The sequence below is a fragment of the Pleurodeles waltl genome, chromosome 7 (assembly GCF_031143425.1).
Source record: "Pleurodeles waltl isolate 20211129_DDA chromosome 7, aPleWal1.hap1.20221129, whole genome shotgun sequence".
NCBI classification, from domain to species: Eukaryota; Metazoa; Chordata; class Amphibia; order Caudata; family Salamandridae; genus Pleurodeles; species Pleurodeles waltl.
In genome coordinates, this window is record NC_090446.1 from 909,242,601 (window position 1) to 909,261,167 (window position 18,567).

Genomic DNA, 18,567 nt, shown 5'->3' on the forward strand with positions numbered 1-18,567 from the left:
AGCCCCCACAGCGATGCCTGCAGTGAGAATCCAGAGGCTCCCCGTGACCATGGCTGCCTGTAACAAGGGACCCGATGCCCGGAACCAACACTGCCCCCGCAGCCCCCAGGACCTGAAGGAACCGAACCTCAGTGCAGGAGTGACCCCCAGGCGACCCTCTGCCTACCCCAGGTGGTGGCTGTCCCGAGAACCCCCAAACCCCCACCCCCGGTGCCTGCCTGCACCACTAGAGTGACTTCCAGGTCCCTCCATTGTTTTCTACCTGAAACACAACGCCTGCTTTGCACACTGCACCCGGCCGTCCCTGTGCCACTGAGGGTGTTTTGTGTGCTTGCTTGTGTGTGTCCGTCCCCCCCATACCCTACCCCCCTGTTCTGGCCCCTGAGGTCGCAGGTACTACCCTGCTGGCAGACTGTAACCAGAGCACCCCTGTTCTCCATAGGTGCCTATGTGTTTTGGGCACCTCTTTGACCTCTGCACCTGACCGGCCCTGAGCTGCTGGCGTGGTAACTTTGGGGTTGCTTTTAACCCCCAAAGGTGAGCTGCCTATGCCTATTGCATCCTAATCTAACCTTTACTTACCTCCCCCAGGAACTGTTGATTTTTGCACTGTCCACTTTGAGAATAGCTTATTGCCATTTTTACGAAGGCTGTATATGATATTGCTTCTATTCAAAGTTCCTAAAGTATCTAAGTGAAGTACCTTGCATTTAATGTGTTTACTGCAAATCTTGAACCTGTGGTTCTTAAAGTAAACTAAGAAAATATATTTTTCAATATAAAAACCAATTGTCCTGGAGTAAGTCTTTGAGTGTGTTTTCCTCATTTATTGCCTGTGTACAATAAATGCTTAACACTACCCTCTGATAAGCCTACTGCTCGACCACACTACCACAAAATAGAGCATTAGAATTATCTAATTTTGCCACTATCTTACCTCTAAAGGAACACTATTTCTTACTTTGAAATAGTATATACAGAGCCAACTTCCTACAGTGGCCCTGTGCTCCTGGCATGGAAAGTCACTAAAGTAACGGACGTAAATGCGCTGAGGAAGCATCTATTTAAGTATTGCAGACATTACTTTCACTGCGGCTGAAGCGAAGCCGGACAAATCTCCTAGCGGTGCACAGGAGTACTGTGCAAAAAATGTCCGTATCCAGTCTGATGCCTGGTGATATTCTAAAGTAAGGAATCTGAGTCTCTTTCAGATAACACACTTCCAAAGGTAAGTAACTTTTTTTTTCACTCACTAGTACCTATCAAGAACACTGGCTTTCTGCTTTCAACCACTGCCAGCTTCCCTCTTACTGTTTGATGTAACAGCAGAGTAGCATTTTCCATGCAAGGTGGGGGTGGCAGGTGGCATCACTAGGACTTTGGCCAGCACAAGGCCTCAAAGTAATGGGAGCCATTTGCCAGCATCGGACTTTCTATGGCCTTACTGTTCTGATGAGTTTCGCTCCTTGATAGAGAAAGCGGCTTCTAATGCATGTAACATTAAGTGCCTTGCGCTTTTTCTTTTAATGCAAGTGCTGCCTTCTGTTTCAGCTTTTCTGTTTTTACGGTCTTTCTGCAGCGAACAAATTTATTCCTTCGGAGGAGAAAAAGAGAGTCAAGAAAGGTCTTGCTGGTGAAAATAATGGTTCCAAAAAAAAAGCATCAGAGAAAACCCCAAAAGGATCTTCAGCCAAGAAGGCTAACACGCTTACACAGAATTGTAACAGTGTAAAGGGGAAGTCTGCAGCCGACTTACTGTCTTTGGAAGAGCTTGATGAAAAGAGTGTGGCAAGTGAAAGTGAAGGCGAGACCACAACCGCAGTCAAATCCAAGCCCTTGGCTGCCTCTGGGGATGCCTCATCCTCCGACGAGGAAGCGAGGAAGATTCTAGTAGAAAAAGCCATAAAACGGAGAGCAAAGGCCATGGACAAGGAAGGCAAGAGGAAAAATAAATCTAAGAAGTTGAAGCTGGCGTCTGGCGATGGCAGTCCGGTGAATGCAAAAGAGAAGATCAAGAAGAAACTTGATAAAAGTAAATTGGATAACAGCATCCTTTGAAATTCCTTTAGTTATACTTTCAATTCTATTAGTGCTTGTATATCCTTACCTGCAGCAGTGTGTACTTATCCATACTGTAGACGTCACACTGATCTGCCAGTGCCACTACCTTGCTGTTCCAAAACTCCTACTGCACACCTCTCAAAGCATTGCTGTACATACATATGCAGTACTTCATTCTCAGTGTTTAGAATGCACAGTTTCAGTAAATTTTCTTTGAATTGCTCCACAGTACCTCTTGCTTTTTCCGTGGTGAGTCCAAAAAAAACCATTTACCAACACCTTTCTTTCCTGCCTTCTGCTCTGTGAGTGCTTTCGAATTGAGATCCGTAGGCCGCTGACTTCTCCTAATGTACTCTAATTCTACTATGCACATTATTTATGTACTACTTTCTGTTGCCTTCTTTTACAGAAAAGAAATTGAAAAGCAAAATGATTATCATGACAACACCACACCAAGAGGCAAGAGGAGTTGAGCAGGGCACATCCTCCCCGAATGACCCCAGCTCTATGCTTAAGAAGAAGAAAAAGGTATGTGGTTTCTTCCTACTGCCCTTCCAAATTAATGGATTCTCTGTAGTTATTCTTTCACCCTGATTCTTTTCAACTCTTCTAATGTTCTTGTTTTCCACAGAAAAAGAAAACCGAAAAAGCAGAGTGAGTGACTGCTTAGCAGATGGTAGGTCCTCCAAAAACCCTTTGTTCTGTGCAAGTCTTTGCATAGTCAGTGGCACCTTTATGATTTCAGTGTGATTCACATCGAGAGTTCAGTCTAAGACAAACAAAAGTTCTATATTGGCAGTGGGACTATGTTTACTGAAGGACCTAGATGGTTGTTGGGGATGAGGGGTAAGGCGAAGTGGGGGAGCATTGTTTTCTCTGAAGGATTCCATGTTTCTGATTTTTCTTAAAAAACAAAAAAAAAACAAAAAAAGTGGGCATTATGGTGTGTGAAATTAGTTGTACTGTAGCCTGGGTCAGCTTGCCATACTGAATTTTTCTCAAGTCACCATGGCTTAGATTTTTGGTAAGCCACATCAAATTGGAATTTGTAGAGCGCACTACTCACCTGTAAAAGACTGTGGGGGTCTGTCCTCTGTGCTTCATTTGAAGAACCAGGTCTTAAGGTCCTTCCTGAATTGAGGTAACAATGTTGAAGAGGCAAGGTGTTCCAGCTCTTTGCTGCAAGGTAGGCGAAGGATCTTCCTCTTGGCCGAGGTCTCCCGTATGCGGGGTACGGTGGCTAGTGCTCACTGAGCATAGAGGTCCGGTGTGGGAGTAAAAGGTGATGCAGTGGTTGAGGTAGGTGGATCCTAGGTCGTGGAGACCCCTTGTATGCGTGGATGAGGAGTTTAAAGTTGATCCTCTTCTCGACTGGGAGCCAGTGTGGTCTGTTAGGTGTCTGGTGATGTGTTCACAGCAGGGGGATGTCCAGAATAAGTCTGGTGGAGGCCTTTTGGATGTGCTATAATTTCTTCAGATTCTTCTCGGTGGTGCTTGCGTAGAGGGCTTTAGCATAATCAAGTCTGCTGGTAACCAGGGCATGGCTTATGGTCTTGCAGCAGTCATTCGGGATCCATATGAAGATCTTCCGGAGAATTCTGTGTGTGTGTGTGTGTGGAAACGGGGATTCTACAGAGTTGTCTGGTCATGGCGAGCAATGAAGCTGAGGTTGTGTACGTGGTTCGTTGAGATGGGGTGGTGGGGTGTGGGTTCTTCTTGGCAGTTGTAGGGTTTTCGGTCAATAAGATGATCAGCTGGGTGTCGTCGGCATAGGAGACGATGTTCAGTCCATGGCATCTGACGATGGACGCTAGTGGGGCCATATAGATGTTGAAGAGTTTGGGGCCTAGGGAGGAGCCCTGGGTTACTCTGCAGCTGATTTCCACAGGTTCTGACAAGAATGGCAGGAGTCTGTCTATGTGTTCTGCCAGTCAGGAAGGAGCGTATCCACTGTATGGCCTTTCCACAGATGCCAGCTGCGTGGAGTCTGGAGTAGAGGGTGTGATAGGAGACCACGTCGAAGGCCGATAGGTCCAGTAGGATGAGGGCTGCTGTATGGCTGTGGTCGAGGAACGAGCAGATGTCATCTGTGGCGATGAGGAGGGCAGTCTTCGTGCTATGGTTGCTCCTGAAACCTGATTGGGAGATGTCTAGGATGTTAATCTCAATGTGTTTGCGGAGCTGTTCTTTGATGGCCTTTTCGGTGACCTTGGCTGAGAAAGGCAGTAGAGAGATGGGGAGGTAGTTCTTGAGGTCCATGGGGTCTGCTGTGGGTGGCTTTGGGAGCGGGCAAATCTCAGCGTGCTTCCAGTCCTCAGGGGAAGGTGGCCATTGTAGTAAGCTGGCCTGGTGTGTGGTGAGCACCTATGGGGTTATCACCTGATACCAGGTGTCCCCTATTAGTGAGGTTTAGACAGTGACTAGTAAGCCAGGGCTCTCGAAGTAGCTGTGTATGAGCAGCAAGACTTATCTAAGACATGCAAAGCGTATACAATACCACTACAATCACACAGCACTTACATACATGAAAGAATCAGTGTTACAAAAATAAAGGTACTTTACTATGGTAACACAAATAGTAAAATACTGTATAGGCAATACTCCACTAGGAGGTGAGTAAACACTAATATATAGACAATAGAAGTCTGTGATTAGCATAGAAAGCAATAGCAAATAGTAAATAGTGAAGGCTTTAGGGGGAGACCAAACCATACACTAAATAAGTGGAATGTGAAAGGCATTCCCCCACCTAAGGAAGTGGAATTGGTTGAGGGGAGCTGGGGGAACTAAGAACGCCAAAAGTTAAGTACCAGGGAGCCCTCCAGCGACCAGGAGAGGTAAGTACCTGTTTTTTCCACAAACCCACCGGTAAACTTTGGAAAAGGACTGTGCAAGACTGGAAGAAACCAAAGGTGGATCCTGACAGAAGAGGATCTGCAAAAGAAGGGGACCAAGTCCAGTTCACATTGAAGTATCCAGTTGGGGCGGGAGCCACTACCCCTACTTCTGGAGATGCAGGACCAAGTCGATGGTGTAGACAAGGAGTTAGCTGTGCAGCACTGGAGTAGGAGAAGAGTTTTAGAAGAGATGCATGTGATCTACGACGGAAGGAAAGTTGCAGTTTGTCAGTGGTGTTGGAAAACCACCAACAAGCCTTGGCAAAAGCAAAAGTCGCAGATGAAGAGTTTTTCAGAGCTACCGGGGGCTAGCACCATCGAGGGGGTCTTAACCCAAGGAGGGGAGTCCCAGGTGACCCTCAGCAGTGAGGAGAGACTGAAGACTAGGATGCAGCCCCTCACAGGCACAGGAGTGGCAGTGGGACCCACTGAGCACACCTGGAGAGGAGTCCATGTCACTGGAGTAGTAGGCAGGTAGACTGTGCTTTGAAGGGAAGAGTACCGGAAGCTGGGGCTACACGGAGCCTGAAGATCCCTTAGAGGAGGAACAAACAAGCCTTGGAAGCTGCAAGAGTCGCGGTGCACAGGGGTACTGTCCTGCAAGGGCTTACCGTCTCCCAAGTTGGAAAGCTGGTAGAATGGACCAAGGGGACCACTCCAGACCACCACCTGTGATGCAGGATCCATAAAGTTCCGAAGGAGTGAAGATCCATACAGCCAGTCATTGCAGTTAGTGTCTACAGATGCAGGGGAGTGGCTCCTTCACTCCAAGGAAGATTCCTTCATGCTTTTTGTGCAGGCTGAAGACTTGTCGCCCTCAGAGGATGCACAGCCAGAGAAATGTTGCAGTTGCTAGAAGTAGCCGGAGAAACAATGTTGCAGAGCACTGTGGTCACTGGCCTTGCAGATTGTGGTTCCTGGAGGGTCCAATTGCAGTTCCAGTGGCCCAAAGGTGAAGTAAACAATGCAGGGGAGTCCTGCTGTAATCTTGCACGTCAAATCTGGAGACCCACCCTGGAGAGAGGCCCTAAATAGCCCAGGAAGGGGGATTGGTCACCAAGAAGGGTGACCACCTATCAGGAGAGGGCTGTGAAGTCATCTGCCTGACCTGGCCACTCAGATGCTCCCAGGGGCCTTTGCCCACCTTGGATTCAAGATGGCAGAATGAAGTGGCCACCTGGAGGAGCTCTGAGCACCACCCCTGTGGTGATGGACAGGGGAGTGGTTACTCACCTCTCCATTGTCCATTTTCAAGCCTGAGCAAAGAACGGGGGTCCCTGGACTGGTGCAAACCGGTTTATGCAAGGAAGGCCCCAAATGTGCCCTTCAAAGCATACCTCCCAAGACATGTAACACCTATGTTCGATGGCATCTGTCGCTGTAGATACGCATGTTCTGCAATAGCTCGCCATCTGGTGTTGGGCCGGAGTGTTACAAGTTGTTTTTCTTCGAAGAAGTCTTTCGAGTCACGGGACCGAGTGACTCCTCCTTTTGTCTCCATTGCGCATGGGCGTCGACTCCATCTTCGATTGTTTTTTTTCCGCCATCGGGTTCGGACGTGTTCCTGTCGCTCCGAGTTTCGGAACGGAAAATTAGCTAATTTCGGAAGATTTTCGTCGGTATTGTTGCGTTCGGGATCGGCGTACTTAGATTTCACACCGCATCGAAGATCGAAGAGCTCCGGTGCCCTTCGGGGTAGTTTTTCGATCCTCCGTCGGGGCCTGGTCGGCCCGACCGCGTGCTGAAGAACGCCGATGGAACGGACCCCGTTTCGTTTCTGCCCCAAATGCCACAATAAATACCCCTACACAGACCAACACTTGGTCTGCAACCTGTGCCTGTCACCTGAGCACAGCGAAGACACCTGCGAGGCCTGTTGTGCGTTCCGGTCCCGAAAAACACTCCGAGACCGTCGAGCCAGAAGACTTCAAATGGCGTCCGCACCGACAGCCCAACGGGAGTTCGAGGAACAGGAAGAAGAAGGTACCTTCTCGTTCCAAGACTCAGACTCCGAAGGATTCGACGACACACAAACCGTGAGTAAGACGTCGAAAACCACACAAAGAAACATTTACAAGGCCCAGGGGACGCCACTGCCACCAGGCCATGGCTCCACCCATAAATTCGGTGACCGACCGTCGGCACCGAAAAAGGCCAAAACAGTGCCGAGATCGTCCGACTCCGGTCGAGACACCGGCACGCAGCCTTCTCGGGACCGAGAAAGTGCTGGAGACAAGCCTCGACACCGAGATGCCGGTGTGGACACGGCTCGACGCCGAGACAGCGGCACCGAAACAGATCGACGCCGAGAGGTTTCGGCCCCGAAAAGGAAAAAAGTCACCTCGGAGCCGAAAAAACACGCAGACAAAGTTTCGACGCCGAAACAAACTGCAAGCGACCCAGCTTCAGGCTCTTATACAGAAGAGCACTCGCTAACCTCCCAAATGCAAAAGCATAGGTTTGAGGAAGAGCTACAAGCAACTGATGTGGACCATACGCAAAAGCGTATCTTCATTCAGCAGGGGACAGGAAAAATAAGCACCCTTCCCCCCATTAGGAGAAAGAGAAGATTGGAGTTCCAGACGGAGCAAGCACCACAACCAAAAGTGGTTAAAAGAATTACACCACCACCCTCTCCTCCGCCCGTGATTAACGTTTCACCAGCACAAACTCCATCTCACTCCCCAGCTCACACCACCATGAGCCAGGGTGACCAAGATCAGGACGCATGGGACCTATACGACGCCCCAGTGTCAGATAACAGCCCGGAGGCCTACCCTACAAAGCCATCTCCACCAGAAGACAGCACCGCGTACTCTCAGGTGGTGGCTAGAGCAGCACAATTTCATAACGTAAGCCTCCACTCAGAACAGGTCGAGGATGATTTCTTGTTCAACACACTCTCCTCCACCCACAGCTCCTACCAAAGCCTGCCTATGCTCCCTGGTATGCTCCGGCACGCAAAAGACATATTTAAGGAGCCGGTCAAAAGTAGGGCAATCACACCAAGGGTGGAAAAGAAGTATAAGCCGCCTCCTACGGACCCGGTTTTCATCACTACACAGCTGCCACCAGACTCTGTTGTTGTAGGAGCAGCTAGGAAAAGGGCCAACTCTCACACATCTGGAGATGCACCACCCCCAGATAAAGAAAGCCGCAAGTTTGATGCAGCTGGTAAAAGAGTCGCAGCACAAGCTGCAAACCAGTGGCGCATCGCGAACTCCCAGGCACTACTTGCGCGCTATGACAGAGCCCACTGGGACGAGATGCAACATCTCATTCAACATCTGCCCAAGGACTTCCAAAATAGGGCGAAACAAGTGGTTGAGGAGGGACAGACCATCTCCAACAACCAGATACGTTCCTCCATGGACGCTGCAGATACAGCTGCACGGACAATTAATACATCTGTAACTATCAGACGGCATGCATGGCTCCGAACGTCTGGATTTAAACCAGAGATTCAACAAGCAGTTCTCAATATGCCTTTTAATGAAAAAGAACTGTTCGGTCCAGAAGTGGACACAGCGATTGAGAAACTCAAAAAAGATACGGACACTGCCAAAGCCATGGGCGCACTCTACTCCCCGCAGAGCAGAGGGAATTACAGCACATTCCGTAAAACGCCATTTCGAGGGGGGTTTCGGGGTCAAAGCACACAAGCCAGCACCTCACAAGCAACACCGTCCACTTACCAGGGACAGTATAGAGGAGGTTTTCGGGGACAATATAGAGGAGGGCAATTCCCTAGAAATAGAGGAAGATTTCAAAGCCCCAAAACCCCTACTACTAAACAATGACTCACATGTCACTCACCCCCTCCACACAACACCAGTGGGGGGAAGAATAGGTCATTATTACAAAGCATGGGAGGAAATCACTACAGACACTTGGGTTCTAGCAATTATCCAACATGGTTATTGCATAGAATTTCTACAATTCCCTCCAAACATACCACCAAAAGCACAAAATTTAACAACACACCATTCCAATCTCCTGGAGATAGAAGTGCAGGCACTATTGCAAAAGAATGCAATCGAATTAGTGCCAGACACACAAATAAACACAGGAGTTTACTCACTGTACTTTCTGATACCAAAGAAGGACGAAACGCTCAGACCAATCCTAGACCTCAGAGTAGTGAACACTTTAATCAAATCAGACCACTTCCACATGGTCACACTACAAGAAGTATTGCCATTGCTAAAACTACACGACTACATGGCAACTTTAGACCTCAAGGATGCTTATTTCCATATACCAATACACCCATCGCACAGGAAATACCTAAGGTTTGTATTCAAAGGAATACATTACCAATTCAAGGTACTGCCTTTCGGATTAACAACCGCACCAAGAGTCTTTACCAAATGTCTAGCGGTAGTCGCTGCACACATAAGAAGGCAGCAAATACATGTGTTCCCATATTTGGACGACTGGCTAATCAAGGCCCATTCGTTCATACAGTGCTCAAATCACACAAATCAGATCATACAAACCCTCTTCAAACTCGGGTTCACCGTCAATTTCACAAAATCCAAAATTCTGCCACGCAAGGTACAACAATACCTGGGAGCCATAATAGACACATCAAAGGGAGTAGCCACTCCAAGTCCACAAAGAATTCAAAATTTCAACACCATCATACAACGCATGTATCCAACACAAAAGATACAGGCAAAGATGGTATTACAACTCCTAGGCATGATGTCATCATGCATAGCCATTGTCCCAAACGCAAGACTGCACATGAGGCCCTTACAACAATGCCTAGCATCACAGTGGTCTCAAGCACAGGGTCACCTTCTAGATCTGGTGTTAATAGACCGCCAAACTTACCTCTCGCTTCTGTGGTGGAACAACATAAATTTAAACAAAGGGCGGCCTTTCCAAGACCCAGTGCCACAATACGTAATAACAACAGATGCTTCCATGACAGGGTGGGGAGCACACCTCGGTCAACACAGCATACAAGGACAATGGAACGTACATCAAACAAAACTGCATATCAATCACCTAGAACTTCTAGCAGTTTTTCAAGCACTAAAAGCTTTCCAACCAATAATAGTTCACAAATACATTCTCGTCAAAACAGACAACATGACAACAATGTATTATCTAAACAAGCAGGGAGGGACGCACTCCACGCAGTTAAGCCTGCTAGCACAAAAAATTTGGCATTGGGCAATTCACAACCAAATTCGCCTAATTGCACAGTTTATACCAGGGATACAAAATCAACTCGCAGACAATCTCTCTCGAGATCACCAACAGGTCCACGAATGGGAAATTCACCCCCAAATTCTGAACACTTATTTCAAACTCTGGGGAACACCTCAGATAGACTTGTTTGCAACAAGGGAGAACGCAAAATGCCAAAACTTCGCATCCAGGTACCCACACAAACAATCCCAAGGCAATGCCCTATGGATGAACTGGTCAGGGATATTTGCTTACGCTTTTCCTCCTCTCCCTCTCCTTCCTTACCTGGTAAACAAACTCAGTCAAAGCAAACTCAAACTCATATTGATAGCACCAACTTGGGCAAGGCAACCCTGGTACACAACGCTGCTAGACCTATCAGTGGTACCCTGCATCAAATTGCCCAACAGGCCAGATCTGTTGACACAGCACAACCAAAAGATCAGACACCCAGATCCAGCATCGCTGAATCTAGCAATCTGGCTCCTGAAATCCTAGAATTCGGGCACTTACAACTTACCCAAGAATGTATGGAAGTCATAAAACAAGCAAGAAGGCCATCCACCAGGCACTGCTATGCAAGTAAATGGAAGAGGTTTGTTTGCTACTGCCATATTAATCAAATACAACCATTACACACAACTCCAGAACATATAGTGGGTTACTTGCTTCACTTACAAAAATCTAACCTAGCTTTCTCTTCCATTAAGATTCACCTTGCAGCAATATCTGCATACCTGCAGACTACCTATTCAACTTCCCTATATAAAATACCAGTCATTAAAGCATTCATGGAGGGCCTTAGGAGAATTATACCACCAAGAACACCACCTGTTCCTTCATGGAACCTAAATGTTGTCCTAACTAGACTTATGGGTCCACCTTTTGAACCCATGCACTCCTGCGACATACAGTTCCTAACCTGGAAGGTGGCATTTCTCATCGCCATTACTTCCCTGAGAAGAGTAAGCGAGATTCAGGCGTTTACTATACAAGAACCTTTTATACAACTACACAAAAATAAAGTCGTCCTAAGGACCAATCCTAAATTTTTGCCAAAGGTTATTTCACCGTTCCATCTAAATCAAACAGTGGAACTTCCAGTGTTCTTTCCACAGCCAGATACCGTAGCTGAAAGGGCACTACATACATTAGATGTCAAAAGAGCATTGATGTATTACATTGACAGAACAAAAAACATCAGAAAGACTAAACAACTCTTTATTGCATTTCAAAAACCTCACGCAGGAAACCCAATTTCAAAACAAGGTATAGCCAGATGGATAGTTAAATGCATCCAAATCTGCTACCTTAAAGCTAAACGACAGCTGCCCATTACACCAAGGGCACACTCAACCAGAAAGAAAGGTGCTACCATGGCCTTTCTAGGAAACATCCCAATGCAAGAAATATGTAAGGCAGCCACATGGTCTACGCCTCACACATTCACCAAGCACTACTGTGTAGACGTGTTATCCGCACAACAAGCCACAGTAGGTCAAGCCGTATTAAGGACATTATTTCAAACTACTTCCACTCCTACAGGCTGATCCACCGCTTTTGGGGAAATAACTGCTTACTAGTCTATGCAGAACATGCGTATCTACAGCGACAGATGCCATCGAACTGAAAATGTCACTTACCCAGTGTACATCTGTTCGTGGCATCAGTCGCAGTAGATTCGCATGTGCCCACCCGCCTCCCCGGGAGCCTGTAGCAGTTTGGAAGTTACCTTCAATTATTTATATATGTATCATCTCAACCTTAAATAGGTGCATACTTAGTCACTCCATTGCATGGGCACTATTACTACAATTCAACTCCTACCTCACCCTCTGCGGGGAAAAACAATCGAAGATGGAGTCGACGCCCATGCGCAATGGAGACAAAAGGAGGAGTCACTCGGTCCCGTGACTCGAAAGACTTCTTCGAAGAAAAACAACTTGTAACACTCCGGCCCAACACCAGATGGCGAGCTATTGCAGAACATGCGAATCTACTGCGACTGATGCCACGAACAGATGTACACTGGGTAAGTGACATTTTCATTCCAGACCGAGAGGGTGTTGCCTCCCTCTCCCAAAGGAAATCCTTTGTTCTGCCTACCTCTGCCTGAGCTGGCTAAGCAGAAAGAGGGCAGAAACCTGTCTGTGGGGGGCGGGGGCTGCCTGGAAACCACAGAAGACTGGTAGGAGCGATGCTGGGAAGTCCTCTAAGAAGCCCTCAGTGCATGGAATCATACAACCAATACTGGCAACAGTATTGGGGTATGATTCCGACAAGTTTGATACCGAACGTACCCAGGTTCGTAGTTAACATTATGTAGCTGGATACAGCTATTGACCAGTCTCCAATACATGGGTAAAATGACTTCACCGCACTTACAAAGTCCAGGAAAATGGAGCTGGAGTTCATAGAGGCACCTCTGCTCATGCAGGGGTGCCCTCACACACACAGGTACTTGCACCCTGCCCTCTGGGCTAGGAGGGCCTGCCATAGGAGTGACTTACAGTGACCTGGTGCAGTGACCTGTAGTGAAAGGGTACATGCACTTTTTCACGCAGGCTGCAATGGCAGGCCTGCAGACGCATTTTGCATGGGCTCCCATAAGTTCGCACAATACATGCTGCAGCCCGTGGGAAACCCTTGGGTGCCCCCAATGCCCTGGGTACCTAAGTACCATATACTAGGGGCTTACATGGGGGCACCAGTATGCCAATTGTGGGGTGTGCTAAGCCCTAAGCAACCAAATTTAGAGGGAGAAAGCACAGTCACTGGGGTCCTGGTTAGCAGGATTCCAGTGAACATAGTGAAAAACACACTGACAGCAGGCAAAAAGTGAAGATAACCATGCCAAAAAGAGGGTACTTTCCTACAGCCGTCTCCAAGGATCAGTTGAGTGTGGCAGAGCTCGGGTGTGATGGTGGTGTTGGCTTTATTGAAATTGTGGTGGGGACAGGGATCAGTAAGGGCTCCGGAGTGGATGCTGCTCATGGTAGAGCGGCTCTCGTCTGTGGTGAAGGTGGTCCAGAAGTGCAGGATCTGCAAAGGTTCAGAGTATCCGAGCTTAGGGGGTTGTTGATGGGCTCGGAGGGTTTTGGGATCCAAAGCTGGCGCAAATGTCCTGCATTTTTCTATGGAAGAAGGTGGCTAATCTGTTGCAGAGGTCCTGGGAAGAAGGGAGATTTGTAGCTTCTGATTGGGGTTTAGCAAATTCTTTAACCACAGCAAAGAGCTCTTTGGTATTGTGTGTGGTGGCGCTGATATGGTCCTGCTGGGCGGCTTTCCTAGTTGATCTGATGAGGTGACTTAAAGGCAGCTAGGTCATCCGGGGACTTGTTGTTTCTCCATCTTTTTTTCTAGTTGTTTGCTGGTGCACCTGGAGTCTTGGAATGTGGGGGAGAACCAGCCGGCCTTTTTGAGGTTGTGTTTAGCTGAGGTCGTTGAGAGCGACTCTAGGGTGTTGGTGCATTTGGAGACTCTTTTGTGGAAGTTCCGTGCTGAGATGTTTGTGTCTGTGGCGAGGAAAGGTGGTGGTTAGCTGTTCCTCACTGATCTGGTTCGATTTCCTATGTGGGGGAGCGGAGGGTGCAGGGGCGGATGGTAGATGTGGTGATGGAGAAATGAAGGCAGTGGTAGTCTGTTCTGTGTAGTGTGGCGGTGTTGTTGACAGCGATGTTGTTGCTGGCAGAGAAAATTGGGTTGAGTGTGTCTTCAGTGATTTGTGTTGGCCAGGTGACCAGTTGCTTGAGGGCAATAGTGGTGAGGTTCTCGAGCAGGGAAGCAGTGTTGTGGTCGTTGCAGTTGTCTGTGGTAGTTGAGGTCCCAGAGGAGACAGTAGTTCGTGGAGGCGAGTGTGTGGGAAGATATGATGTTGACGATGGAGTCCCTGAAGATTTTCAAGTGGATTCCCTCTGACATGAGGAAGACAGTCACCCAGGCACTCATCACCAGCAAACAGGACTATGACAACACACTATGCCGGCATCACCAAGAAACATATCAAGACTACAAAGAGTCTAGGATGCAGCAGCAAGACTCATCCTAGCCAACTCTTCAACACAGCCGCATCTCCTCCCACCTCAGAGTCCTACACTGGGTCCCAGTCAGCAAGCGCATCACATACAAACTTCTGATCTACACCTACAGGACACTGCACAACATAGGACTGGCATACCTCAACCACTGCCTCGCCTTCCACGTACCAAACAGACACCTCTGTTCCTCCCAGCTCGCCCTTGAAGCCGTCCCCAAGATCCGGAAGCGCACAGCAGGAGGAAGATCCTTCTCCTACCTGGCAGCCCGGACATGGAACACTCTACCTCTCAAGCTCAGGCAGACCGCATCACTGAAGCAGTTCAGGAAGGACCTCAAGACCTGGCTCTTCGACTGGACAACACGCCCACAAACAGCACCTTGAGACGCTATGGGTGATTAGCCGTGCTCTACAAATCTCTGATTGAAGGCTAGGTAGCATGTAGACGAGGGTGCAGCGGAAGGTAGACTTGGTGTAACGTGGCTCTTGAAGTGGAGGAGTGTTCTTCATTGGTTGTAAGGCGGAGGGTGGATTTGTGTACAATGGCCAGGCCACTGCCTGACCGCGAGGGCCGAAGCATTTTGTAGTTGCTGGGGATGGTTGTCTATGGTGATGTCCGGTGCTGATGCTGGTTTTGTCCATGTTTCAGTGAGGAAGGTGATGTCATTGGGGCGGTGGGGGGGGGGGGGGTTGGGAGAGACAGGGGGTTGCTGTCTAGCAGGTCCCAGAGTCCTATGACGAATTTGTGGAGGGAGCGTACGCTGAGGAGGAAGCAGTTGAGGCACTCTGGGTGGGTGTTCGATGATCCTGTGGTGGAGGGGGTCTGGCGTTTGGTGTAGGGTGAGGGTGCAATGTCAGTTGAAGCTGGCGAAAGGTCCATGGGTGTCTCTGGGGTGCTGCAAGATGGCAGGCGGTGGAGCGTCCTGTGTTCCGTGTGGAGCATCTCCGCATTGTACCAATGAATGGTCGGAGGACCATGGTTTGCGACACTGAGCACGGATGGGTTGTGCAGCCGCCGCCAATAAGAAGGGGAAGAAGGCTGGAGGGTCTGGTCAGCTTGTAGGTGGGAATGCAGGAAAGTGCTTCCCAGAGATTGGGCAGCAGTGGCAGGGATGTAGCGCTGGGCGAAGGAAAGGCACAAAAAGGAGAAAAAACGAGCAAGTAGACAAGAAGGAAAAGTAGAGGACAGAAGCAATAGACACACACAGGCAGATGGCCATTAGGGATGAGGTGCATGTGGGTGCCTGCGGGTGGAGGTTGGCCTCGAACTGAGAGTCAAGAAGGCTCTCAGTCCCATCGCAGCAGAAGCAGCAGCAACAGGTTGACCTGCGCAGATGGAAGCGAGCAGAGGTTGACCAGGGGGCCTTATGTGCCGTTGTGAGCCATTGTGCTCTCTACCAAAGACAGAAGCTTCTCTTCTATAACTCCGAGTTGGATCCTTTGAACCTCCTCTTGCAGTCCCTCACTTGGGCTGTCAGGAAGGAGTCCTGCCATGCATCTCCACCCTATATGGCAGGTCTTTCTATTCCCAGGCTCTCTTGTGTATGCATAGCCACACGGTTCCTATTCCCTGTGTGGCCTCAGAAGTCATTTCCTCCTGCTACCCGCAGAGTTATTTTGCATTGCCCTCACTGTTGTGTACCACAACTATATGACCACCGCCAGGTCTTCTCTGGTGGTTGTGGACTACTACAGACCAGTCACAAAGGGAGCGAGAGGTTGGTGGGTAAACAACTGTTGAAGGACTGCTTCTTTAGCAACTTTCTGAGCACCTATGGTTAAAACATGCAGTATCATGTTCCTGCTATTGTGTGTTAATAACAGCCAAACATCAGATTATACATTTTATCCTAACTGGAGTATTAAATTTAGGAGGCTTGCCTGTTTTCATTTTTATATGCTGATTTCTCCTTTTGTTGCAGCGTGAACACACTTCAACCTCAGAAGGAAGATGGAAACGCGCCCTAGGAGGGACTAAATAATCGGGATCCTAAACCTTCCCTTCATTCCCACAGAACAATTAATAAGCAACCCTGACTTCAAGTGCATGGTTTGCAAAATAGATCAAGGTTTTTGAAATCTTGTCACTCGTTTGCCTCCAGACTTCCCCTCCCTTTCCTTCAACCCTCACCTTAACTTCCTCCCGCTTCTGGAATGTCCTAAACTCAAAGGATTCGTTTTGGAGTGAACAGATTAATCAGAAGGACAATGGAGAGTTCATTTTTAAACTTTTTTTTGAGAAATTAAACATTTTCCAACAAAAGGTGGTCGGATCACTCTGAAAAGGAATTGTAAAAACATGTTGATCTTTATTTTAATTGTTTCTGGAACAGTAGTCTCAACAGGACACATTTGTCCCTATACACGTCTTTAATTTTTTTTTTTTTTTTTTTTTACCTTGTGTGATTGGAGTCGTCTTCAATGTGCTAATTAGGGGGCTGAACAGCCTTCAGCTGTAGTTTATTGAAAGCAAGTTAAACCGTGAGAAGGACTTTCTACGTCGCACCTATCCCATAAAGATGTAGGCGAATAAAAAGAAAATCTCTATATATTTTTAAGACAATCTTCCACGTTTGCTGGAAGTATCTATTGTCTGTTTTATAGAGGCGGCTTTTTCTGTTAAAATTAATTGAATAATTTAGGGTATTTTTATTATTAAAAAGCAACGTCATTTTATAAGGTAAAAAAATAACAAAAATAAGTTCTTAACTTTCTGTTAATAAGTAATAGCTGTGTAATCTTTGTCTTAGTTCTAATTTATATTGCCCTGTTCGGTACTGAAATCTTGTCTCATGTGTCTGTGTCACATCAATGACAGTAACGTTTTGCTAATATAGTAAATTCCAGAAACTCCTCAAAACGTGAAAAATTAATTCAAGAATAGAGAATATCCAAGCTCATTGACTGCCTCAGCATTATGTGAATTGAAAGCTGTGTTCTTTCTAGAGTTTGGTTTTCTATAGAAAGGACATTTGCCTGACCTACGGTAAAGAGGCGATTAAGTTCTATAGATATTACTGTATTACTTGATTGGTATAAATGGTGTCCTAAAATGCATTTTCTTTTCCCTGCATTCCTGTTCCCGGTGTGGAGGCCAGCATGCAGCAGTTTAAAAACGGCTAGTTAAATGTGTTTCCCCTAAGCAGCAGGTTCATTGGGAGTCACTTTCTGCTGTGGGCCACGTTCCTCGCTCACTCCTTTCTTGTTTGTATGTGTTGTCATTGTTTGTTTTGAAGCACTGCAATGGACCTCTGTACTTACAGACAAATTAATTATAAAGAATCTATGACGACCTCAGTGATAACCACTTGACCTATTTATTTGGGTATTTTCTATGAACTTTGTTGCTCTTCAGCTGCTGTAGGTTGTATTGAAAGACGAGCAGCGTGCAGAAGTACAAAGCTTTTGTGTGATTCGAGTTAATGTGTGTTTCTTCAACAAAGTTGAACATGAGGGGCCACAGAATGTTTCGCTGTCTAACTGCGATCGTATATCGGTTTTTTCCTAATCAAACAATTAAACCCCCTTCTACACTAACATCACATATCATACTCATCTGTCTGCAAGCCTCCAAATTCAGCCAATACACACAATGCCCGATCAGATGTCTGACCAGCACCTCGCGTTGTGCCTTCTCTTTTGTCTGATGCTTAATATTTGTATTCCTCCTGGAAGACAAGTTGGTATTACCGAAACAGCACGAACCCCCAACTTGAATAGATTTGTGTGTTCTCCATATTTAGTCGCTCAAAATACCAGCTTTCCTATGTTTGTCCACAATTCAGAATCCAGACTTGTATCTGGAAAGACACTTTTGGCCCCACTTTGAGGACTCTTGTGATCTCCTGGGTTGCCATCTAAACTCTGACTAAACCACAGGCTTATCAGCAAAGTAATCACTTTATTCTTCAAGATGCTCACTCAAGATAAATTGACCGAACAAATCACATTTTAGCTTCAAAGCAGAATTTCCTTTTCCTAGTTCAAGGAATTTCAACCCTTTTCAAGCCTCTAAAAGAACTACGAATGTGACCCTATATATTTTACTCCTTTCAGTTCTACCAAGCTAACCAAAGACTTTTTCTCACTAGCTATTTGAGAATGGTTCTGATGCGCCCCCCCCCCCCCCTTTAATAGCTGACGTGCAAGAATGTGCAATGTTTTATATTCTACTTAGGGTGCTGCCCTAGACCACTTTGGCACAACAGGACTGTTTTGCTGGTAGGGAATCTTGTCTTTCTGATATTGTATCTGTTATAAATTCACATGCTAATTGAATATCTATGTAAAACTGGGGTTTCGTGTTATGTCATTAAAGGAATTCTTTTCTACAATCAATTGAGTTTACTTTTACCAAGAGTTCCCTGCAAT

The 18,567-nt window shown here is 47.1% G+C and overlaps 1 protein-coding gene across 9 annotated transcripts in view; it reads left to right on the forward strand.

The window, feature by feature from the left end:
• The window catches only part of TCOF1 (treacle ribosome biogenesis factor 1), a 437,876-nt gene extending 420,388 nt beyond the window's left edge, over positions 1-17,488 (forward strand). For 6 of the 9 annotated variants that reach the window (XM_069199543.1, XM_069199544.1, XM_069199545.1 and 3 more), the window contains 4 exons: positions 1,580-2,032; positions 2,471-2,589; positions 2,693-2,737; positions 16,119-16,256. In XM_069199543.1, coding sequence (XP_069055644.1) covers positions 1,580-2,032; positions 2,471-2,589; positions 2,693-2,719 — 599 coding nt within the window. In that variant the 3' untranslated portion in view covers positions 2,720-2,737; positions 16,119-16,256. Of the gene's footprint in view, positions 1-1,579; positions 2,033-2,470; positions 2,590-2,692; positions 2,738-16,118 lie in introns of all 9 variants that reach the window. The other 3 variants (XM_069199546.1, XM_069199548.1, XM_069199551.1) reach the window with 3 other exon arrangements.
• The last annotated feature ends 1,079 nt before the right edge of the window (positions 17,489-18,567 follow it).